At 43.3% G+C, this 26,228-nt stretch overlaps 1 protein-coding gene across 3 annotated transcripts in view; it reads right to left on the bottom strand.

Annotated features, from left to right (window-relative positions):
* Window positions 1-20: 20 nt before the first annotated feature.
* Window positions 21-26,228, bottom strand: part of ANKRD52 (ankyrin repeat domain 52) — a 79,950-nt gene continuing 53,742 nt past the window's right edge. For 2 of the 3 annotated variants that reach the window (XM_077328564.1, XM_077328563.1), the window contains exons 23-30: window positions 26,072-26,218; window positions 24,689-24,772; window positions 23,316-23,461; window positions 21,999-22,081; window positions 20,716-20,798; window positions 19,143-19,234; window positions 2,334-16,623; window positions 21-2,205 (exon numbers count right to left, since the gene is read on the bottom strand). In XM_077328564.1, the coding sequence (XP_077184679.1) occupies window positions 16,379-16,623; window positions 19,143-19,234; window positions 20,716-20,798; window positions 21,999-22,081; window positions 23,316-23,461; window positions 24,689-24,772; window positions 26,072-26,218 (880 nt within the window). In that variant the 3' untranslated portion in view covers window positions 21-2,205; window positions 2,334-16,378. The remainder of the gene's footprint in view (window positions 2,206-2,333; window positions 16,624-19,142; window positions 19,235-20,715; window positions 20,799-21,998; window positions 22,082-23,315; window positions 23,462-24,688; window positions 24,773-26,071; window positions 26,219-26,228) is intronic. The other variant, XM_077328565.1, reaches the window with a different exon arrangement.

Raw genomic sequence — 26,228 nt, 5'->3', positions numbered from 1 at the left:
AAACAAGTCAGAGACAGATAGAAGCAACAGCATTTTAATAAACATAATTGATTCAAAGCCACAATATGAATAACAGGACCTGGTCGCAGCATACATTGTAGAAAATAGATCAAGTCTGAATGCTTTGTTTTTAATTTCGCTTTTAAGTTCCTGTTCAACCCCCTCCCACCCCCAAAAGGTGATGCAGAAATTCCAAAAATGCATATTATATATTTATATATATATAACATCTGAGACAAAAAAAGTAACCATTCACTGGATTCACATAAGGGGCTTATACAAGGTGGCTTCCACACTGTGCCCAGGAAGGGGGGGGTGTTGGGGGGGGTGATGGATGGCTTGTGGTAGCTCTCCAATTGCCTTTATTCTTTTCATAATACATTTATATAGATGTTTTAATTTAATGCATTCATTTCATGGAACAACCAGGCAGAGGGAAAAGAGGTGGTCTGTTCTTTTCTTGGGAAGAAATGCAGACTTGTCAGAGGTCTGTTTACTGACAGAGACAAGTGCTTCGTTTTGTCAAGAGGCCCCTAACGGAGGTGGGATCGGGGGGGGGGGGAAGGAAACCACTGAGAAAGGAATGATGCCAACAAAAGCACCTGCATCTCAAGCTTTTGGACTGTAAGGTGGGACGTACAAAAAAGATTTGATTCTACATTGGAACACAAGGAGACTCTCTGCTGCATTTGGGTTGGAACTGGGCCAGGTAAGGTTGGGACTGCATTAGCTAGGGAGAGGGATTGGGGCCACATTGGAAGCTCCTACCCACAACAAACCCTGCAAGCCATTTGTGAAGAGAGCCATTTTTGTGCTTTAAACCAGTGTTCGAAGGAAGATCGTGTGTCTGCAAGCAGGAAGGCAGGCCTGTGAGCTGATAGAATGTGTCCTTTTTAAAAAGTCTGTTCTAAGCATTGGTCCAAAATTCACAATACTAACAAGACAACGGTGCAAAGTTAAGCCTCCATCGGCAGCTGTATGTCAACAGGCTTGGATGGGGAGTGTTCTGTAGGCCACATCCCCCCATCCCTACTCAGGACACCATTACTTATCAAACAGCACTCCCTCAGCCACCCTTTCGTCTTGCAAAAATGCGTAACAAAGGCATCTAAAGCCAGTAACCATAATCCTCCTTAGCCAAGCACCCTCCAATTAAGGCCCCTGTTCCCAAGGAGGACAAATGTGCCTGCACGCTGGTTTTGATCAGCAGGTTTAAGTTTAGTGCTCCGAAGGAGAACACACAAGTAGTTTTCTTCCCCGAGGTTATCCGACCCCAAGCTGTTAAACAGAAAGACCCCCTCCCCCCAAACAAACCCCGAAGCAAGCTCGATAAGTGCAAGCAGTTGATCTAGGAGCTAACCCACCTTCACCCCATCCCCCCCTTTACATTTGCTAGAAGGAACACAAGAAGGAACACAAAACCTAAGAAGGAACACAAAACCCTATAGAGCAGGAGAAAGCATTTCCACTATTGCTGCTGCTCCTCTCCCTTCAGATTTTCTTCCTTGCACAGTCTTTATGCCGACAGAGATGAAGAGCAAGAAAGGGCTCTACTGCGTCCTGCTCCACTTCATTTTTATTGCAAGAGGTAGGTGCAAAGACCTGTTTCTCCTCCTGTCCCCCTAAAGTTTTGAAAAGTGAACAAATTTCACATCCAAACTTCCATTTTCATGCATAGCAACCTAAATACCCTTGAATTACTAAACAGCTGTTCTGAGTTGGGCTCTTGAGGGGGAGGGAGAAGAGATCCAAAAGTATACAGGTTTGGGTTTTGTTTTCAATGGACCAATAAACGTAGAATTGGGGTGAATTCAGATGACAATCAGAAATGGTAAAGCCACTGCAGAACGATATTCCTTTTGCGTTTGGAGTAAACAGATCCAACATAAACCATGAGAATTCAGTGCGACGTCCTGCCAGGTTAAACTGGCCACGGAGAGAACCCCATATCAGCAATACAGCTAAAGGGCGGGGAATGGCAACCCAGGCATAGGGTCAACTCCTGCGGGAAGCAGAAGATACACCCGCTTCTGAAATGCAGAGGCAATGGTGGAATGCAATCCCTGACAACAAGGTCCACGTTTACATGTCATCGCAGAATCCAAAAAAAACCCCAAGTGTGTATGCACAGACATCCTGTCAATACTAAAAGCTCATGGTGACTTTACCTCACCTGTTCATCTGTCTACATCAGGGGTAGTCAACCTGCGGCCCTCCAGATGTCCATGGACTACAATTCCCATGAGCTCCTGCCAGAGAATTCTGGCAGGGGCTCATGGGAATTGTAGTCCATGGACATCTGGAGGGCCGCAGGTTGACTACCCCTGGTCTACATCTTGGGGCCACCCTCAATTAAAACATATTGATATTGCTCTCTTTCTCACTCCCATACATACATACATATATACACACACACATGTGTATACACACAGGTTAAAGTGCTTGCTCTTGGGGCAGGCAACTTAGGCGGAATTGTGAGGTGTGGTGAGCTCTGCCTGCCTTCCCACAGCCTTCTCTTTCCATACAGGTTATCCTCATGCTGGTCCTCCACAGTCGGGATCGCTGAGGCTGTGACCCTGGATGGGGAGAACCTTAAAGACAGGGAAAGAAAGCCAGGGCAACTGAGGACTATCAAAGCTCACCGCCTTTCCTTACTGTAATGCGGAGAACAGATCAAGTGAGGCTATGGCCCTGGGACACCAGAGCGTGCAGATGATGCCTGAATGCTGTAATGGGGGAAGGGAGGGACGCCCCAGAATCATTCAGCAGAGTTCAGAAGTGACACTTGCCTCCCTCCAGGCTCCCCTGAAAGACAGACCCAGCAGCAAAAGCCACGTCGAGTTCTTTTAATTCAAAAAAAGTCAGCAACTGGCCCTAATGCAATTAATGAAATGCTGCGGAGATGCTAATTAAGGTTTCAAGCCTTGCCCAAAATGTGCAGATAAAATTAACGACAGTACATTAAGCCGATGCCACACCAACATGTATACTCTTCTCTGAATAATGCCTTTGGATCTAAGAGATGTGAAAAGTGGTGGGAAAATCCATTCCACTTCGCAAAAGCTCCTGCTTAGGAACCGTAGCGACAGGTCTAAGAGAATACTATATTGCCTCCTCTTAGTTTTAAGTGGGAACAGTAGAGACTTCCTTTGGGACGCCACACCTCCCTCCCAGAGTTTGTAAGATCAGCCCTAGACCCCCTAGCCAAGGCCTCCTCATTAAACAGTAGTCTTAGAAGAGCACTCCACAATCGATTTTTGAAAAGAAAAAAACAACAACTTGGTTTAAGAGAGTTCCGGGCTCTTTAATTCGAGGCTGTGTTTTTGAACCACTTATGCCATTGTTCAGAGTGAAGTTTGGCCTGGTATTTTATGTTCCCACTAAAGGCAGGCTCTACAGAACATTTCTGTAGAGCTCTAAGAGACAACCTGGAAGTCTCTGACAGCTAAACAGACAGCTTATCCCTTAAGAAAGTGAGAGATAGGTGCCCACTTACTCCCTGCAACCTTCTTCTCCTCAGCTCTCTGCAGTGCCCCTAGAAAGAATGGCTACGGTCAGAGGAGAAGACAAAGTAACAAGTGAAATCAAAGTTCATGGCTCATGCAGACAGAACAGAATCCATCGAGACCATCCTCAGCTACAAAGATCACCACAAAATACTGACTGTACCTATCCCGCTCACAAAAACCCTCCACACAATTAGGATGCCCCTTGAGTGACACACACCATTTGCGTGTCCAAGTGCAAAGTAACAGGCCTTGTTTGTAAAAAAACAACACTGAGAAGTGGAGTAGAAGGATAAATATAAAAACAAACAGCATGGGAATAATCAAAACTACAAAGAACAACCCCTCCCCTCCACACACGCCGGGAGTGAAATTAATGGTCATATAGGTCCAATCACAATCCTACCCATTATAGCAAAAAAATGCAAACAAAACTTAACCCAGTGCAAGCTATAAGGCTGCAAACTCTCAACACAGCAACTGATCTCCCTCCCCATAACCCACCCCGTCCCTTTATTGCTGCTCCCAAGAAAGAAATGTATTTGGAGCACAGGTAGTTTTTGAAGTGCCTGCGAGATTAGACCCAACATGTATTGCTATAAGACAAACACACACCCAACATGAAAGGCAACCTGGGCCAACTATTCGGGCATGTTTGTAATGAACAGAATGCAAGGAAATCAAAGCAACTCCTGCTGTTCTTCAAAGAAACACCATTCCAGTGCTCTGATCTGGTGTCATCTGTTGCAACAGAACCATTAACAATAGTACAAGTTTACCATGGCTTCGCCTCAAGAAACCTCAGCAGAATACAAAGTTTGGGAATGGAGTTTAAGTAACTAAGGCAAGAAAGAAAAACCACCACCCCACCCCCGCCCCCCGTATATGATATTGCCAAATGGAATCCCCATCTCGGTTTCAAAAGAGGTTACCAAACCTGAAAAAAGGGGGAAAACAGACAAGCTATAGGCTTCAAGACAACTGAATTACAGAAAACAAAGCATCTGGTTCATGTAACATAGGGGCATGTAACATACCACTCCACTGGGCCAAACCTTCCTCCAGCCTAAGGCACTTTCCTCTAATGGAAGAGCCTCTTAAGTTGGCAGAAGGCTCCCTAGACTCTAATACATGCCATTCTCCCCAAGCCATGAATCACTGTTTTCTGAAACACTCCAATTTTTATTTTTAATTTTAAAATAGGTTTTAAGAGTCTCTACTTTCCAATGAACTCAAGGAAGCTGCAGTAAACAATAGTGACCTGGAGCTTGTGGCCCATTTCCGTCTCTTATTGCAATAAGAGCCCTGAGGCAGGGAAGTCCAAGAACAGACATGCTCCCCGCCAGGGTGGAGGCTCAGGAAGGAACTTGTTTGAAGAACTGCAGGACTCATATTGAGATCACCTGCTGTTTTCATGAACTACGGCCATCATTTCTTCAGTCTGGAATGATGAGTGACTGTTGGCGTTCAAGGCTCTGTTTTGGTATCCAGGTCTTGTCCTATACTCTAAAGGCCAACTGGGATCTTTCTGTAAATTGTGAACAGAAGAAAACGGCACCCTGTGCTCTAGCTAGCTGTAGCATGTTCAAATGCCTCAACACATTCCCACCGGGCCATCAGCACACGTGTCCATGTTCTATGTGTAACTGACTGTGAGGCCTCAGAGTAAGGAAAAGGGCTACTGATGCTAGGGGAATGAATGGTAGTAAGAAGAAATGCTCCTCTAAAAGGAGCTATGCCCTTGCTCCTAGCTTTCGTGTCTCTAATCAAATAGCAAGCTGGGTTCATATATAGGTGTACCGCTTCCTTCTTGTTAGTTCACCGGTTATAGAAAAGACCTCCCTCACTGTACCCCAGAAAATTAAGCCAGGCAAATGCAGGAAGGACTTATTCTGAAGACAAAAGAGGCAAACTGAAATATCCCCCCCCCCAATAATACTTTGGATAGTACAGAAATAGAAGCACTCAAGGAGGACATGCTGGCGAAGCAAGAATCCGAAAAGCCCAAATTGTGCTCCCCCCAGAGGAATTCTGCACCACAGAAACTAGTAGTGTTTGGCCATGGTGGCTGAGTTCGCAGTTACTTGAGGAAAAAGCGAACAATGGCTTCTCTTGCTCCCTTAGGAAGCATTCTCAGTTACAGTGCTAAGACAAAGGTGGAACGATTTTCTGTTCTCATCTGAAAAGCTACTCTTTGGATGACAGCAGCATGTCATGATGTAAATGGGGAAGGGATACTCTTGTCTTTCACCTCAAGGAAACTAGTCCTATTTTTTCATCCCCCCCCCCCCAGTGGCTGAGTTCAAATGGAATCAGGGAGTGCCCTGGGGCCTCAAGCTTTAACACCTGTGTGTTCAAATTCCAATTGCAAATTCTCATGTACCACAGACATGTGCCTTTAGATACTGGCTTCATGGGCAAGCACCTATCTGCATTTTAAAAAGCCACAGAAAGAGTCTTTAGCAGTTATAAATCTGAGTCTGAGAGTTATAAATCAGAAGCATTTCTAGAATGGGCAGAAAGGTTCAAATGCTTCAGGTGAAAAATCTGTCTCTATATAGCTAAATATGCTTCCTGAATGATAAATATACCATTCACCTGCAGCAGAGGGAGGAGTGAAACCATTAAAATGCTTTGCAATTTAAAATTCCCTATACTATCTTCTCTAGCACAGCACTGTTATTATGCAAGAGTTGAGGAGTTAGCTGAACTAAGAGAAAAACTTGGCAAATAACACACACACTATACTTGCATCATCCTCCCAAGAACAAAAAATACTTAATTTTTGGTTTGAAGAGAGGAGGATAAACACTAAAACAAACGACAGTTTATGAGCTGGCACATAGCTATATTCAGTGCAATTTGCAAATTTTGTACTGCCATAGAACAACTATGCCATCAAGTCACCCTTGGGGGTGGGAAGAGAGAGAACCACCGTGTATTGGGTAGCATTATTTTAAACATACCCGCAAAGGCCGAAGCAGCCTCACCTTTTTCTGAAAAGGTTCTTCTTTCCTCTCAAATGCTTGGGAGTTTGCAAGACTAGAAAATTACAGAGTTGCCTGCATGTTGAAGAAAGGAAACGTCAAGGCTTGGCAGAAGAGCTCTTGACAGTGTGGTTACCCAGAGGTACAAAAATAAGGGCAAGTACCAAAGCCATGTCACACACAAGACACTCCAACAAGCAAAGAGACTGCCTGGATTTTGCATTCCTTCCGTTGAAACCTTGCAGACATTCCATATTTCAAAACTGCTACCTAAATTAAAATGGCTCCTAAACCTCTTAAGCATAATCTCTAAGCAAAACAAAAACTAAACATTTTGGCCATTATTAAGGCAGGTAAGACACTAGGGTGGCATCGAGAAGCTGTGAAATAAAACTCCACCGTTCAATATCCTTGGGATAGAATGGAGGAGGAAGCTAATATAAACGAAAGCTAATCAGAGGCTAAAACAGTTACATCCAGTTCGCCTATTGCGGGACAAAGGAATATCTAGATTAGGAAGAAAAGACCAGGTAATTGTTTCTCTATATGACACCTAAGAAGTGCAATATGCAGACTGCTATTGTAGACCATATCATATGTGTTTATAAGTCTTTAATATTCTAAGGGTTGCTCACATTAGGAAGAAATCAAGAATTGTTTTGCACACAAGATACGTAACTTTGGTGGAATGCATGGGAGCAAGACAGAAAATCCTAATTGCCACTCAGGGTTCCTATATGAGAGGGGAAAAAGGGAGCCGCAGTGCAGGAAGAGAAAAGCCACATTTCTTTAGACCCAAGGACCTTTACACATGAGAGGTTTTCCAGAGGTGTGGGCACTGAACTACAGCAGTTTTCTCCAAGTTTCCTCATATCACTGTTGGTTGGTTGTCCTTGCATGACAAGGGCATCATCAGCCTGGCATATTTTCTCAAATAATGACAATGATATTCTGAAGAAGATCAGAGAAAAGCCACTGTAGCTCAGCCAGAATAAACAAGGAAAATCTTCATGTGAAAGACCTCCCCCCTCCCCCCCCCAGTATTCCAGAGAGCTAAAGCTCTGAGGTATGATGCATCTTTTTTGAGCAGGAGGCCCACCAACCAGCTGTCCTTGAAAAGGGCTGACCACTTCTTATACCTTTCCACCACAGGTAGCACCCACATCTGGAATGATCAGTGTAGTTTTTCAAAGCCTTATTTGGGCGAGAACAGAGAAAGGTAAGGGATGGGGGAAAGCCAGTAGAAGAACTTTAAAATGCCCCATTCCTCTGCAAGAAAGTGTTGACCAGCAGCAGGCATTTAGACCATTTTGCAGGTCACCCAGCCCATCACAGAAGTCTTTCCCAACTAAAACTTGAATTCAAGACACACACAAAAACTCAAGCTACCATTTTAAGTGAGTACCTTTCAAGTGGACCAATGAAAAAATGCCTTTCTGAAAACTAAAAAAGAAAGAAAAGAATCCCAAACAACCTGGTAGCAAACGTCTCTTGTCAGACTGTACTGCTACCTCTTCTAGTTTATAAACATCAGCCTCTGTTCTGAAAGCCAACTGTGCCAAAAATGTCATTTTCTTTTTTTACTCCACTGCAAATAGAATGGAATGACAAATTTTAATCTCATATCCTAGCAGATGCAGTATTGTAAAATCTGCACCAAATAAGCGAGCGTACTGTTCATCAAATCTATCTTGAACAAGAGAAGAGGGGCATGTTTCACAAGGGTCCTCCGTCCTGCCCTGCCACCTGAGTCTGGACATAAGCCTCCACGTCTTCAGTTCCACCACAAGAACTGGCCTTTTCTGTTTTTTGGTCAACTCACAACACTTGTCTCTTTCTCCCGCCCCCCACCCAGTACACTGTTCACTCTTATTTACCCCCCCATTGCCTAAGAGTTCCCCAACTGGCCAGACAAAATATTAGTGCAAATTCTGGAATTAAGGCAATGCCCAGAGAAAACAAAACTGTATGTGTGTTCCTTCCTAACACAAACAACATAATTTGTTTTCAGGGATGTAACACAGGGCGGGTGGGTGGCCCCTGCCCTGCTATGATACTGAAGAACCTCTGGAGGGGATTGTTTTCATCTGTTTCACAAAGCTGGTGTATTTAGAGGAAGTGATAGATAGAAAGATGCTGGTAGAATCACAATGCAGAAAAACCCAGTCAACCTGACAGAAGAAAATTAAACCAACCATCGTCTCCAAGATCAAAGAGACTGATCCAGTGCCAAACTACTGCACCGCAGGCAAAACCGCCATGGGGAAAACAGCAACATTCCCTACCAAGTCAACGAAAAACCAACACTAGTCCATGATCAAGACAACAGTTAAATCGCAGACACTTCCAGATCTCACTCCAATTTGTGCTGTTTACTGAGGTAGTCTCTATTCCTGATAAAGCACCTCCACTTTGGATTGCGCTCTGCACTGATGCGGGTTTAGGTACCAATAACCACCAAGGCAGCATCTCTTCAGATGCAGACAGAGACAAAAATCTGAAGGCACTCTCTTTCCCGATCTTTCGTAAGATGCCAGTTTTTTGCAAAAAGATGTCCCTTTGCTTTCCAGTTATCGTCGTAAGAAGTGATGTGTCCTGGCTTCCCCAGTTCAAAAGCCAACTCTGACCAGAGATGTCACTGGCTTTTCTTTACTAAACAGTGCAAAAGTCATGAAATAATAACCTTCGTTTTTTTTACCCATTCATGTACCCAAAAAAGCAAGGTGGAGGCCCTCAGGCAGAGTATCAAATACAGCAACCGTGCTGCCATGCCATCGATGCGGCCTACCCAGGTGTCTGAAGGGGTTTGAAAGCTTTCCGCCTTCTGGAAATGGTGGCTGCATGGGGAATAAAGAAAAACGCTTGAGGTTATTCATGCAGTATTAAAAAGGTTTCTATTCTGGTCATGGAAGGCGGGGCAGGGAGGGTCAGTTTCCAAAGTTTTGAGAAGGCGAATCAGGCACAAGCAGGCATAATCCAACCTTCCTGTGCCATTCTTAACAAGAAAATAAAGCAGGTCTTTTACAAAGAGCCAAGCGTGGCTGAAATTGCATACTAACTTTTGTCTAGAAAAAAGTTTACTGCCACCCACAGTGCACACAAGGTTCAGCTGGCCTCAAAGACTTTCATGCATTTTATTATATTCAAGTTGACAAACTAAGATTAAAATTGGACTTAAAGTAAGGCTATTTTTTTTTCTTTTTCAATTCCTTTTGTTTTTGCACCAGAAGTGAATTTGAAAAAATGCTCACAGAACATATACACACGCGCGCACATACACACACACACGCACTGGAAAAACCAACATACAGAAGAGGAAGAGTTGTTTATACCTGACTGGTGATGAGGTCTGTCCTATCTTATTCAAAAGAAATGTTTATGTGCATAATATACATAGGTGCAGCATTTACACATAGGATATTGAAAGAAAGACACTGAGAACTTGCTACAGATGCCGTAAAAAAGGAGTCCTTAAAGATTTATCCCCTGCCCCACCCCAGATCACTGTCTTCCTATTCTAGCACAGGCTTTTTTGTTGATCCAATAATCATGATTCTTGTGAAGTCACCACTCCAAGGCTCGCATAACATCCTTGCCACTATTAACCACTTCTCTTCAATTGGGAAATCTCTATACATCTTCACCTTTTTTCTGCATGGAGTTCTTAAACAATTAATGGTGTTAACATCAAGATTTTAAATTACTACATGCTTAGTGCTGGACAATCCAGAAGATTTCAGCCCAGAGGAATTTTTTTTTTAATAACTGAACAATCCATCACTTTCACAACTGGGGCTATTTAAAATGTAGAATTTCCCTTTCCCCACCCAACCCTTACTCTTTTTAGTTTTTTTCTTGTTTTGTGTCTAAAACTCAAGAGAAAAATGAGTTGGACTTACAGTATGAAGTGATTTTGAAAGAAATTCATGCTATCCTCCCTGTCTGATAATATGGTCCCTACAGCATGGTTGGAGGAGTGTAATTTGGGCTGAGATTATTTTTACTAACAGCTGAATGGAACTAGCATACAAAAAAGGCCTGTAGTTGTTTCAGCCAGCAATGTTCTTGTTTTCAGGGAGCTCCCTTCTGTAGTGAGTAATCTACCAGAGAACCCATTGACATTGGCCATATAAACTCTGAACTTCAAGGAATCCTGGGTTATGTTCTCAGATATACTTTCCATTTAATAATGGATGTCACCAGGCTTGCTGGGCCAAACTGCCCTGCACAAACAGAGAATTAATGCTAGGATGCTCAACTGCAGAGGAACGTTGGGGACATCTTAGGAGAAGACTGGCAGTGGTAAGAAAGATGTCTTTCAGGGTCACTGCTAGTCCATCCTCCCCCCCTCCAAATTTTCTCATCAAAGAACAACGAATAAGCTTCCCCAGTTTCTCCAGAAAACAGTCAGAAAACATTCCAAAACATTAAAAAAAAATGTCTGTGGAGCTGGGTTTTGATTACTAATTCAAATATCAATTTCTAGGAAAAGCACCATTCTAGTCGTAATTTATCTCTTATCGTAGAGCCGTAAGGGACTCTATATCCCTTGATTTCATACTCCTGGGGAGGGATTTAAACACGAAAACAATAAAATTTATCCTAATATCCAGGAACTTAGGAGCTTTCCCCACCCACCTACCCAAACTCCCTCCCTCAATCCATAAAATGAAATAAAATAAGTGAATATCATTTTTTATCAGGATTCATTATTTCAAATCAAGTGAAGTGCCCATTTCAGAATATAATACCAATTTATAGCTTCCCAGTACTTGCCCTCTCCAAGGGACATTTACATTCAGTGTTTGTCAATAGTCATATGGCTCAGCTGGGCGCCCAGGATGGGTGGCCCATTTATCTAACAATGGCAGTGCAAATACACTTATCAAGCTGAAATGTATTTGTGCTGTTTTTTTAAACACAACTTCCCTTTGTTCATTAATTCTCTAGAGACGTGAAATTAATTAAAAGAATTCTCCGCCCTCCCACCCACCCCTCACAGAAAAAGAACAAAAAAAAAAACCCCACATCCTCCTGATCCCATTTCCCCTTGTTGGCCTTTTTCCTATGGGTTGCTATAAAAGGGGGAACTAGACCCTCATGCTTCTAAAACAAAAGTGCTTATTTACTTGTAAAGCAAGTGCTTTGGAGAAAGGTATTGGAGAGAAACTTCCTTGTTTAGCTGAGTTAGTGGAGGAAATTCACTGACCAGTTTTTAAAGATGAAGAAAAGAATTGGGGGGAAGGGGGGGGTCATCTATTTTGAAGTCAAAAGAGAAAGAAACATGGTCAGACCTACGCTCTTCCTAAGGTGGGTGGGAACTGGACTGGATAGTGAGCAAGAACCTGTTGTAATTTCTGCATAGAAAAATGGCGCCCCACTCCCCCCAGCTCTGCATAAAATACTGCACATCCTTCACTAGTGTGCTCACAGAATACTGAAGCAGGCAGGGGGTGGGGGGAAGAGAAGAAGAGAAAAGGAAGTTTGCCTCCAAGGCCTCCTTTACAATGCACTAGGGAAAACCAACTTTCATCTTAGCACAATAATGCAAGTTATTACCACCAGACACTTTGATTATTACTTAAAATTGTCAAGCTGTGCTGTCAAAATGTACATGTTACGGCATTAAAAGAGAACAAGACTGGCAACTGCAGCAGAATTGGCCAAATTTCTCCCTCCCACCCCCCTCCCCAGCTTCCACCCACCACCTTTATTTAAAAAGCAAGCAAGAAAAAAGATTTAGTCACGTATGCGCTGCTGGAATTCTTTCCACTCCATTTTCTTCATCATCATCACAATTATTTGTAAAAGAGAGATAAAAGGTACAAAACTGAACGTTAAAAAAAATGCATGATGCTACAGAACTAAGAAAGCTGAAGCCCTTAAAGAGATCACATTGATTGTCATATAGTGAAGGTTTAATGTCATGTGAGAAAAGGAACAGGTTATCAGCTAGTACGTATTAATTGAAAAAGATCAGGTATCTGGTTATTTTTCCTTAAGGAAAAAGAAAACTTGCTTAGAAACCTGCTACAATCTTAATATAATAAAGCAAAACAAAACAAAGCAAGCACATCCATATACCACTAAGGCTAGGAGATTCCCTTGTTTGAAATGACCTTGGAAAACCTACCACCACTTTAAGCTTCTCCCCACACTGCCATTTTTGAATTTTTAAAAATGTAACTGGACGACATGCAGATGGATAATACTTGATGTTCACAGGCTTGTGCTACTGAGGGAAGCCCCCCCGCCCGCCAGTCTTTGCATTTCACATCCCTAATTTCACAATCATTCACTTAACACAGAAAAATTGCCCTAAAACCTATGAAGCAGCTTTTCTGTTTCCCAACTAGTGATGTGTCATGCTCCCCCTGGCTACCCAAAAAATGAATGGACCAACCACCTAGTACAGGTGAGTTGTAGACCCAACAGTAGCATCTAGAGGAGGAAGCAGAGGACTGGGGAGATAGGTCTTCCCAAATCCTGGTGCAACAATAATTAGTGCAGGGTCCCTCAGACCCCCTTTTTGTAAATACCTCAAACTCTAGAGGTCCTTCCAGAGATTTCATGGTCTTTAAAGGATTAATTTTAGCCCTTGAAAAAGAATGTGACTGCGGACATTTTTCTATAGTTTCCTTTCCTGTGTCTCCCCCCTCCTTCCTCCTGGGTGGCAGAGAGAAGAGAAACACATCTCAAGGCTGAAATAAAATACTTTAGAAAAAGTTACAAGTTGCCAGTACCTTAAAAAAACCCTACAATGTAAACAAGGTTCTAAAACGATTTCCAGCTCTCCCTCTGTCGCGTAGTGAAAAGGACCTTTCGGTATTACACGACAGCGGGTGGCAGGTGGGAAGAGGGACCTTTTCATTCAAGTTTTGTTGATTTCTATTCCCACGTGAGGTATTTGGTGTAGAAAGGTTAACACTTTCTTACAAGGTAAGAGAACTTGGAACTACTGAGGGCAGAGGGAACTAACTCAACCACAGTGCAGCTAAGAAACTAACGGCCAATTTGCGACAGGCTGTTGCTGTGCTATTTGGCAAGTGCATTTTCCGCAAGTAAAACTCGATATGCTTACATTTAGCAGCTGCAAAAGTGAAAAAGATCTCTCAAAGTTCCTTGGGCATCAAAGAAAGAAACAGCTAAGCTAGTAGCGCCCTAGTCTTTGTGGAAGGCTTGGCTGAAGAAAATGGCTGGGTTCATTAGAAGACTAGAACACGCTACCTTAAGGCCCCCGATATTTGCAACCTATCCATACGTAGCAAACTAATGAAATGTTCAGCTCGCATTTAAGGAGCTGACTCGGGATGATAAGCAGTGGTCTGTTGGGAAGACAAAGTACATTTGGTGGAGACTGAACAAAAGGGAAATAACATGAGAACGGAGAATATGTTCTTTTGGGAGGGGGGAATCACTGTTCACCAAAGGACAAGATTGCAACTTCAAATATTTGGCTCTAACGGGTTGGCTTTGGTAAATTATAGAGTGCCAAAGGGTTTCCTCGTTTTCAGGTTTGTTGGTGCCTTTTGCATCTGGATTAACCTTCTCTCTGGCAGATACCTGCCTACCAACTGGCTGGTTTCCAATTTCCCCCATTGAAAACCTGACCAGCCCAAGGTCAGCGAGGCTTTGGGAATGGCTATGGGACTCACTCGGTATCACAAGGACAATGTAAAAGCAACAACAACAAAATTGGCTTTCAATTTAAATTTTTGGTTAAAGAAATTGTAACTTACGTGTTTAAAAAAAAACAACTGTAAAATTCACCACGAATCAGGATGGTTAATGTATACAGTTAGTTCATATTATTCTCCACAACAGTCTAGCAGATTCCTAAAGAAGAAGGGGTTTAGGGATATAGACAATAATTGGCTCAAAAGGTTCTCTATTCCCAATGGCTCACTGATTCAAACATGTGATGTCCTGGAATAATTCATTTTGCAAGTCTCTTGTACTCTGCCAGCTGCAGTTCAAGAACCAGTGCAGCTCTCTAAGACTGGGAAAAACTGCTGGATCAAAAATAGAATTGCCCTCATCTGATTGCTACACCCCAATCTTTGGCTTTGAACATACATGTGATATGGTGGGTTTTTGTTAGTTCCTACACATGATAAAATTTACAGTATGAAAAAAAAAACCAGTGCACGCACTCAAAATGCACAAAGCCTGCATTTTTATAAATATCATTTTTAAAATTAAAAAAAAACCCAACACACTAACCCTAACAGACATACATACAAACACACACGTGTGAGCTCCCTAATGAAACTTGCTAAATGGCATTCTATTGGGGGGGATAATAATTATAAATACAAGTGTAGGATTGTAAGTAAGTTTTTGAAGTGCATTGTTTTCCTTAAAAAAGGTGATACTTGCAGAAAGATTTTTTTTTTGCTTGTTTCATTATAAATAATTTCTTTTCTTTTTTTAAAAAAAAAAGCAACACTGACTTGTCTAATGTGGAAACACTGCACAACACAGAAAAGTGGGGGAAACCCAAGAAGGAAATTCTCTTTGGGGATCCAATGTTTTGGTACCTCCCCCCACCCTTCGGGGAAAAAAAAGAAAAAAAAAAGAAAAGCCTCCAGAAAGAGAAAATCCCTAAAGTGCCTGATATGGTAGGGATAATTCGGGCAGCGCATACGCAAGTTTTCAGAGAGGACCACATTGGCTGGGCAACAGTTCCCATTTTGCATACATAGGAGTACAAGCTGCCTATGGTATCAGAGTGTCCCAGTTACAGTAGTTCTCAATTCAAGTGTTTTCACTGGAATCAAAAGGGGGTAAGCACGACAAACACAAAACAGAGGGGGGGATTTATCATCATCATCATCATCATCATCATCAGAAAAGGAGCAGTTATAGTGGCACTTTGCCAGGCGCCGCTGCCCACCCTTGGTGGTCCCCTTATTCATCAAAGCCCTAATGCCAAATAAAGCACGGAAGAAATTCAGGCTTCTGCTCCCTGCTTAGCTTCAATGGCCTACAGCAGGGGTAGTCAAACTGCGGCCCTCCAGATGTCCATGGACTACAATTCCCAGAAGCCCCTGCCAGCAAATGCTGGCAGGGGCTTCTGGGAATTGTAGTCCATGGACATCTGGAGGGCCGCAGCTTGACTACCCCTGGCCTACAGAATGAACATTATTAGTCAGGAACATGGAGGAAATGATCACAACAGCAAACAGGTAAGAAAGCCTTGCAGTGGTCAACTTTCAGTGGCTTTGGGTTTACAATTCAGCCCCCCCACGCCCCACCCTTGATCGGTGCCCTTCTTACTCAGCAAACCCACATGAGAAATTAATTTGGTTTGGACTCCTTTCAGTTCTCAGGATCATCAAACCAGTGGGAACTGAAGTTTAAATGGGTGGCCATGGAACACATCCAATGAAACCACATGCTCAGAATCTATGGGCAGTGCCCTTGAGTGAAGGGCACGGGCAGTCAGGACTGAAGCAAGGCTTTCAGATTTCATAGACTAATATTAAAAAAAAAAACCCTTAAGGAATTCCAATTCAGCAAACCTAAATTTTGAGTAGGGCAAATGATTTTCTTTAAATAAAAAATAATAATGCCAAAACATTTGCATGAAGAGCAGGTGATCTGCAACCTGCCTGCTTTCAGTGCCGTGGCAATAACGGGTGGCAGAGGGTTCCCATGCAGTTGAATTTGAGAAACACATCTCTGCCTGTCAGTTTTATTTCAGGGCAAGAGATGCTAGTGGTCAAATAAGAGTCTATATAGGAAGCAGAAGCTGAGATCTTCTTCCCCCCTCAGTACCCAGGCCATTTTGAAAGGTCCCTCCAGTCTTGTTCTCATTTAAAGTGTCCTATATTTATAGAATTTCTAAATAAATAGATTAGATCACCCATCGTGGTTTTTAAGCTACTCCGAGTAACAACCATCTAAGCCGATGGCATTGTGCCTATCCTTGGTGTAGGGGCAGCTGTTTCCGTTGGGCAGGGCACTGCAGGCTGCTGTCTTGGCAGCAATGCCGCAGTTCTTGAGGAGGTTGAAGCTGAAAGGGCTGATGGCGTCTTTAGGTGGAAAAGGCTTCATGGTGGAAAGGATAAGTGCCAGGCAGTCGGCAACGTCCTTGTTGGGGGCGCAAGCCAAGGCTGGGGTATGGCCTGTGAGACAAAGAGAAAGAAAGAGACTCAATCCCACCAAACCAAATTTGGGCAACAAGGTCGCTACAGGCCACCTTGTCTCATGAATGACAGGGGCCACAAAGATTGATACAGTTTGACAAGCCTTGCCTGGGGCTGGTTTCTCTTCCATGCCTCCTTTCCTCTGTAACAGCATGGAATAGCTTTGCAAGCACATGATCCCAGTGCCAATGCCCAAGCCAAGGCCAGGCTATCCTTCTCACAACAGAGCAGGGCACTGATAGCCCTTCTCTGAGAAATTATTATGATGATTATTGAATTTATATACTGCTCGCCCAGATGGCTCAGGGCGGTGTACATCATAATTAAATAGACAATGCAAAAACATAATTTCTACTAAATATTAATCACATTAAAATTTCAACATTATACTAGTTGTTAAAACATTTAAACCATAGTTGGCGGATGTCCGGTCCTTAACTGAGGCGACATCGTCATGAGAGGCAGGGTATAAATATAAAAATAAATAAAAATAAAATAACACCGGCTCATTCCTGATGTTCCCACTGGGCTATTCTGAGGGGGTTCTGGATGGCCCAATAGATGCTATCAGATCACTGGTTCCAACCAAAGTCTTAGCGGAAGAGCACTGTTTTACAGAGCTGAACTGTGCTAGCTCAAACAGGGCTCGGACCTCCTCCGGGAGCTCATTCCACCAAGTGGGGTCCAGGACAGAAAACGATGAGGCCAGATGTACTTTCTTGGAGCCAGGGATCACTAGCTGGTTGCAACTGGCTGAGCATAATGCTCTTCAGGAGGCATAGACAATAAGGCAGTCCCTCAGGTATGCTGAGCCCAGACTGTATGGCCTTAGTGATTTCCAGAACCTTAAACCTGATCTGGAATGCAATGGCATCTGGTTGTTGCAGTCACTGACCAGACCATCTAGAGAGGCACCAGAAGGCACTGGATTCCACAGAGCATTCAGGAATCCTTCTGGATCCAGAAGTCTCTGCAGGCGAGCTAAAATCTGCTTGCTGCCCAACTAAGTCAGGGGTGGTAACCGGAGCCGAGCTTTCAAGAGTATAGTGGTCTAACCATGGAACAACAGTTGCTGCTATCAGTTCCACTTCCACACGACGGGTTAAATCCAGAGTGTGCCCTGCCTGATGAACAGGCCCAGCAAGAAAATGTGAGAGCTCTAGTGTCACCATGGCCAACACCAGGTCTGGTCCTTTTCCAGAGGATGGCAGCCCAGCATGGACATTAAAGTCCTCCAGAATCAATATTCTAGGAATATTATCACAGTAGCAATTGATGGAAAGCCAATGGAGCGAACGCCCAACTTTCTGTCCAGCTACCTGCTTCTCCTTCGTTAAGAGTTCAGCAGTGTTTGAATGCACTGCCCTGAGGAACAGGGAATTGAGAGTCACAGCTCTGGGGGGACTATTATTGCTTGGAATGACAAGGAGTTCCTGCACTGAATTCCAGGCAGTCCAGTCGAATCTAGTTAGATAACCACTGCTGATTTGTGTTTACTTGTAGAGTTCAGTTAACATTAACAAAATTTGTGTCTGCTTTCGAGAAATCTTGACACAATATATCAACAGAAATCACAAGGAAGGGTGCACAACAAATTTTGAATCCATGTTTCACATTCTTAAACGTATCCCATTATTCCATTTATTCCTCCTCCCATTGGACAGGTGTCTTCATGTCCACCCTGAGCTGACTGCAGCCACAGCCTCCACCCTTCTGTGTTCAGTCTAGAACGGCTGATTCTTTGCATTCTGCAACAGAAGCCCAAATGTATCTCAGCAAGGGGTGGAATGCTATTAATTCCTGTTATTTAAGGAAATCATTGCCAATTAGCCATTCTGCCACTATCTGTGGACAACGGTGGACAACATCTACCTGGCTACTCTCTGGACACATTTCCCCAATGCATTCAGCCAAGATAACCATGAATGCTCTAACATTTAGTGAGAAAGGGGAAAATGGATACAGGGGGAAATAAATATTCCATCCTTAGAACCTGCTCAACTTCCCTGTGTTGGTATCCATTAGCAAAAAAGCACAAGGGGAACTTTCAGGAGCAAGGAAAGAATGCAAACCAGTAGTTTTGCCAGTTTATGCTGTCTCGAAGCTCTGAACAAGCCTGTGTTTCTTGGGGGGGCAAAAGATCTATGCAGTGTTAATGTAAACATATGACCTCTCAGGTTGCAGATAAATACAGAACAAGACAATTTTTCCTCAGCAAATAAAGGAGTTGAAAGATCATATTCCTTTTCTGGCTAGACGGCATCAAACACCCAAAGAAAAAAGAGATCAAATCCCAACATTAAAAGTGAAGGGGGGAGGAGAGGAGAATCTCATTCAACTTCATATAGAACATGTGCAATGATGCCAAATTCCCCCTCTTCCCAACCAGCTGAGTTAGCCACACCCTTGTGTGAGTGAATAAATGTTGCCAATATCCTGCACTGCAACTGACCTGAAACAGAGAAGAGTTTAGGAATACAGGAATGGAAAATACGCACCTTCTTCATCCACAGCAAGCACAGTGGCACCTCTGCTCAGCAGAGCCTGAACAACAGAGGCCAGTCCGTTTCGAGCTGCAATATGGAGCGGCCTGCAGACCGCAGGAAGGAAAAAGAAGGGGGGAGGGGAAGGTATTAACTAGATTCCACTTATATTCTTGGGCAGGTTGAGAGTTAACTGAGAGAAAGTCAACAAGGTTGATTGACGAGAAGGGTCCCAAGCTTGGAAATCAAGCGCCTAATCTGTGGATATCTTGTGTATCTGGTCATGAACCACTGTCTTAAAAATATGCTGCAACCCTCTTTCTAGGCCCAGCTACAATTTCAGACAAATTAGAGAAAAATCTAGCGCTTTACAAAGATTCACACCACCTGAGACTTAACCTGTCCCCCAATAAGACTGACAAAACAGTAAATTTCTTTTTGATACTGGTATTGCTTTACCTGTTCAGTTGCTTGTTTTTAACAAAATTAAGCTGTACTCATTTTATACTACTAACTTAAATGTTAACTGATTGTGAAAGCTAGAGAAGATCCTTCTCTGTCCTGGCCACCACCTGGTGGAACGAACTCCCTGAAGAGATCAGGGCCCTGCCCAAACTCCCACAATTCCACAGGGCCTGCAAAAGAGAACTCCTCCACCAGTCATTTGTTTGAGGCTGACCAACCCATCAACATCAACTGGTCCCCCCTCAGACACCTCCTCCATGACCTGAAACTAATCAGACTTCCCTAGGGGTTCCTGTTAAAATTTTTGTCACTGTTAAAGCATTAATCAATCGAACCTGCTGTAAATTCTGTTGATCTTAGATCCACTATTGGAGCTGTTCTATTGGAACTGTTATTGTTGTGTTACGTTATGACTATGATATATGTTTTAACGTTCTATGAGAGGGCAGTATAAAAATCTAAGTAAGTAAATAAATAGAAAGGCAGTACAGACATTTATGAGCAATATAAGATGTTCCACAGTCACTAGTGAATCTGCGCTTGGAGAAAATGTCATCACCATCTTTGAATATGATCAGGCCCTGCAGTATCAAGTTATATGGCATATATACCAATTTACTGATCATGCCTCTGCCCATATGAGTGCTTAGAATTTTCTACACAAGATCTCCACTGAACTACAGTTCCCAGGATTCCATGGAAAAAGGAATGAGGGCTAAACAGAGAAAACTCTGTATAATCTCTTATTTAAACAAAACTCATCCCAACTAAGCCTTTGCAAAGCAATGGGTAATGCAATTATTATACCAATTTGTCCATCTCTCATTTAGGCTGTGACTGATGCTCCAGATGATAAAATATCCAGCATCACAGAAAGTGGCTTGTTTTTTCTAAAGAACCCCCGCCCCCAAGAAAGAGTTCCACTTCTTTTGTCAAGTGAAATTACATTTTACTATCAAATGAGGAGACATCAATGGGCTTGGGAAGGAATTCACTACACATGATGCTTTTCCTTGCTTCATTTCCTTAACTTTACAGTGCTATTGGACAGAAAAGAAAGGCAACTTGTAGAAAAAACAAGGAAGACAAGTTTTCCATTTCCACCAGCTGTGCAAATACTCACATCTGCAGAGCACTGTTAGTTGCATTGATAAGGCCAAGGTCTTGGGTTTCTCCCAGAATCAACAAGGCACACTTTTCATGACCCTGGAAGGAAAAGTAGATAACTTGGAGGACTATTCATTTTTAGAACTGGTGCATTTTTCCCAAACTGGTGCATTTTTCCCAAGCTACTGGTTGCTACGAACTCCAGATTGAGCAAGCCTGCATGTGATAGATAGAGGAAGTCCAGAAATAGCAAAGGGGCTACAAGTAGGGATGGGCACAAAGCACAAAATTGTGATTTGCTTCATGGTTTGTGGGTGAACCAAGAATCTGACCATCAGCCACATGAACCCTGTTGGCCATCATATGAACTGGGTTTGTGCCAAAACAGCTGAGCCACGTGGGCAGCTTATTCCCTGTAGTTCAACTGTTTAAAGAGCTAGTTGCCCAAGAGATCCCATTTAAACAGCTGAGCCATGCAGAACACTTTGTTTCATACAGATCAGCTGTTTAAAGGGGCTGACTGTCCAAGAAAGCCCCTTTAAATACTTGAGCCACAGAGTTCTGAGCAAATCAGCTGCTTAAAGGGGTTTTCAAAAGAAAATCCCTTTAAATAGTTGCACTACATGGAATAGTTTTCTCCCACAGATCAGCTATTTAAAAGGGCTTTTCTTAGGCAGGCTCAGAGCCATTTAATCCCCTGCTTTCTGCTCCCTCCAACTTTTCACGGGGAGCAGAAAGCAGGGGCTTAAGGCACATACAAATTAATGAAAGTTCATGGTGGTTCTTCAGTTTGCAACCATTGCTTCATGAACCATAAATCAGCAAACATTCATGACAAACTAGTTTGTCAGCCAGTTCGTGCCCACTAAGGGAACTTATAGTTAGCACAGGAAGTGGATTCTAGTAATTCTGATTTTAAAGTGGCAAGTTCCTAGCATCCTTGTCAAGACAGGGCAAGGTCCCAGTGTCTGCAAGGCACTATCCTTCCTTAATGTTCCACAGTTAGCTAGTACCCAATACACATCTATGGCCTCCCCAATTCTTCTGTCAACACAATTCTCCTTGCATTGGAACAAAGCAGACTCAACTAATTTAGTAGTCATCAATCGTCATCATGTATTTGAGAGGCATAATTTAAATGCATTTTGAGTGCAAATCACAAACACAGTCTTGTCCCTGACACCCATATCGCAATCCAGGTGGTAAAAGATCACTTCCTAGCTTCATCTGACAACACAACAACAAGAAGATGGCCAGAGAAGGCCTGCCCTTATGCAGGCCTGCTCTTGAGCTCTTTACCTTACTGCAGGCCAGGTGAAGAGCTGTGTTCTTGTTGACATCCAGCACAGTTAGATCCGCTTTTGCTCTGTACAGCAGAAACTCTTTAAGAGGGGAAGAAGATAAAGAAAACAACATTTTAGAACTTCTCCTCCTGATTTCATAAAGTATCATTCTTCCCAGGATATAGCACCCTTTGTGATATCTTCTTGCACTTAATTTTTAAGTACGTGAAAAATGCTCTCATGCCCATTTCGTCACATGTTACTGCTTTCTCTTATCAGACAGTGTTGGAGGAAGAGAGGGTCATGCTGCCTTTCTCTCTTGCAGAACTCAAAGCAGCTTACAATACAAATAAAACATCTTTGGATTAAAAAAATGTATAAACACAAAAACATAAAAACAACAATTATAAAACCACAATAAAATCAACAATAAACATCACCACCCCCATGTTAACAGGACTACCAACAACAACAAAAAACTAAATCCATCAAAAGCAGTCATAAATAAAACTGACTCCAGCTGCTTCCGGAAGCTGGACAATGAGAGGTCTGGGCTCACTTCCCTGGGGAGGCTGCTCCAATACTTGCAGGGTGACCACTGGAAAGGCCCTCTCCCATGTGCCCACCACAGGAGACGATGTGATTGATGGCGCATGATTAGGGTGCTTATGAACTTCGAAACAAGGATCAGTAAAGATGCCTGTCCCCCCCAAGACCAAGTCCCTGGCTTGCATACTTTAAAGTGCATAGAAGCTGGCAGAGAATGATTCTGCAATCCAATAAGCAGGCCATTTACTGGTATGGTCATACACACACACATAGCAAGTTCAGGAACGACGTTTCAGTATAAGCCAACCAGTCTCCGGTGACATTTTGATGGCACTGTTGGAGGGCAGCAAAATTCTTAATTTTTCAGTTTAGAGATAAATTATTGCTGGGGAGGATTATTTGCATTCTTTGCCTCATGCACCAAAGTATCTTGGGTCACTCTGGATGAGGGGAGCCCAAGCTTTCTTCTGATTTTCTCCCTGGGGCGAATCTCCGGAGGTGTGGGGGGATACAACACGCTGACCCTTAAGAAACGCTTTCTGGGATTACTTTTTCATTCTCAAATGTAAAGAACTCAAGAAGTGCACCTTTACAAATAGTCAGGCACCAACCAGAAATGAGTTGGGCAAAGACCACAGCCAGGTACATATCTCAGACCAGCTGTCCTCCACCCTAGAACTTATGCGCATTTTAAAGGCTGTGGCACAGCAAGCAGACCTCTGGAGCAGATGGGATCTGATGGGGCGAATAAAGTAGGCACAAGGGCAGAGGATTCACCACGCACCAAGAGCTGCTGTCCGGCCATTTTCAGCAGCCATCATGAGGGGGGTCCTTCCCAGTTGGTCAGTCATGTCTACCTCAGCCTGGTGGCGCAAAAGCAGCTGTAAACCATGGATGTTGTCTGCAAAGGCAGCAGCGTGAAGGGGGGTCCTGGAAAGAGGAGAGGGGATACCGTTAACAAATGTGGACCTGATCGTGCACCAACTTTTGAATTGTTTCTTTGTATATTGTGGGGCCCAAGATTGCAGCTTCTTCTGGAAAGGTCTTAAACATCAGTCAAAAGTGCTGCTCTGGTTTATTTTTATGTAGGGACGGGGGAAGTCTCTCATCTTTCCTGAGGATAGTTTTTCCAAGCTCTTGATACAACCCTAGAAAAATGCTCTTTCTGCTCAGCCATCATGACAGGGGTTGTAGTAGCTGCACAAGTCCTATGAACATCTACTGGACAATTTTGACGTTACGGATAAACCAAAACATAACTCCTCCCTGCTTGTTCTTTCCTGTTCATATGTCCATACAATTAACTACTTCTTTCTTGCCGTCCAACTAGACATTACAGAAGATAAAAAGCAGCCCCTGCCAATAATGGTGGTGGTATTCCTAACATCCATGCCATCCACCCCTTAATGACTAAAGCAACTTTTTTCAACCTTTTGACTGTGGAGGAGCACCTGAACTAATTTTTCAAGCTTCGAGGAGCCCTGGAAGTGATATCAGCTGGTCACGCCTCCCTGTAACACCCCTGGAAGTGACATCACCACTCCCATGTTAACAGACAGGCTTGAGGAGAACTGAATGGAGGAGCCATTTAAGGCTGAGTAGGCATAAAGGCGCATAAACCATGGAAGAATTCACTCACGCTTGGGAGCAATGGAAACAGCTGGTTCCCTAGATTGTGGCTGAGTCCATTAAGGAAGATTGAAAAAGGCCGCAGACCACCTCCAGAGCTCCTGTGGATACCCAGGGTCCATGGACCCCTGGTTTGGAATCCGTGGCTTAAAGACACAAAACTTTTGCTGTTGGCTGACAAAAAAGCTTGGAGTACAATCTAAGGGGTACAAAAACTTGGAGCATAATCTCAAAACATGGGAAAAAACAGACTAGATAATGCACTTGATGGCAGCCAAAGAGAGAACAGAACTGAAGCTAGAGGCCTGATCACCAGATTAGAACTCTAGTAACTAGGTAGCTCCCATTTATCACTAGAAAGGTGCAAGAGAGGTAGCCTCAGCCTCTCCTCTTCTAGCAATTCTCCTAGTTTCAAAATGCCACTTCATGGAGGAAAGGGTCCTGTCCTAACATTGATGCTAGCAAGGAGGTGACAACCCAGCCAAGGAGTCCAGCAATGGCAAACAACAAGACTGGGCACTCACTCACCTTCCTTTGGCATCTCTGCTATTAACAATCTTGGCACCCAGTGCTTCGACAAGCATTTCAGCAGTGCCATCCTGGTTGTTAATTCTGCAGGAGGAAAGAAACATAATAAAATTAATTCAAGTAGCTTGGCGTAGTTTTCTTCTGCATGTTGTTAAAAGAGAGGAATCACAGAACCATAGTTGAAGTGCATCCAGGGTCATCTAGCTCCAACCCCTTGCAGAGTGCAGGAAATTCACACCTGCCCACCCACAGTAAGCCCAATTCCACACCCAGAAAAACTGAGAAGGGTGGCATGTTTTACACACAAAGAGGAAGGGCTGTAGCTTCATAACCAGAGGATATTTTTTGTGCAGAAAATCCTGAATTCAGACTGTTAACAGAACGACAGGAAGGAGGGCTACTTATTACTAGGGATGGGCATGAATCAGGAAAATGTGGTTTGTGTCAGTTTGTGAACGAAACACAAACCAAACTTAACTAGGTGGCTTGTTCATCAGTGGAACTGGTTCATGACCCTGCAAAAATCCGTTGAAAGGGACCACAGTCATTTTAAATGACCATGCTGCTTAGCTGTTTGGGCTGTCTTCAGCCCTGAAAGACCTGAGCAGTGGGGAGAGCCTCTCAGCTGCTCAGCGGTTTTGCTGGCTTTTGTGGAAAACAGAAAGCATGAGTTTAAAGACTTGGTGTCCCTTTAAACCCCTGCTTTCTGTTCTATCCATGAACTGCTTTAAAAGTTCATGGAAATTTGTGATGGTAGACCCGTCATGAACTTTTGCTCGTGAACCACAAACAGGGCAAAATTTGTGATGAATTTTTATTTACAGGTTGTTCATGCCCATCCCTGCTTATTATCTTGGAGAGCCACTTCTAACTAGAACAGACAGGATCAAATTGACAAACAACCTGATTTAGTATAATGCAGCTCAATTTGTGCATTCTCTCCTCCCTACCACAATCAGTGATTTCTAGAAAATTTTAACTCTGCTGTCGTAACTGCAAGCAAGTTGAAAGAATAAAAATGCACTGAAGAAAAGAAAAAAGGGAAGGGAGTAGAACAAAAATATACTGTGAGTACAGTGAGGAGCATTCTTGGCAGCTTTCTTCCAACAATGGAATTCCCTTCCCCTCAAGGTCATCCAACTTAAACCTCAGCACCTTCTAGATCTTCAGGTGGCTTTTAGAGGCCAGGCTGAAGCCAGCAGAATGTTAGGAACTTTTAAAAGTGTTTTAATATGATGAAATTTTATTCTTGAGCCTCTAGGACGAGGAAGGTTAGAAATCTAAATACAGAAAGTGATAATACCCCCAAATTCGGGCAAAAGCCCCTACACCACCCCCAAATTTGGGCAAAGGCCCCTTTACTACTCCCCAAATTGGGGATACCTGGCTCGATGTCTGAATGCAATGGTCAAGTGTTTGAGGGAGAACAAACTGAAGCTGAATCCACGTAAGACAGAGATGTTGCTGGCTGGGAGGGCCGCTGCTTTAAGTAGGACTGTTCTTCCTACCAACGATGGTGTGCAACTTTCACTGAAAGATA

The sequence above is a fragment of the Paroedura picta genome, chromosome 3 (assembly GCF_049243985.1).
Source record: "Paroedura picta isolate Pp20150507F chromosome 3, Ppicta_v3.0, whole genome shotgun sequence".
Classification (NCBI taxonomy): domain Eukaryota; kingdom Metazoa; phylum Chordata; class Lepidosauria; order Squamata; family Gekkonidae; genus Paroedura; species Paroedura picta.
This window is presented reverse-complemented; position numbering and strand designations above follow the sequence as displayed.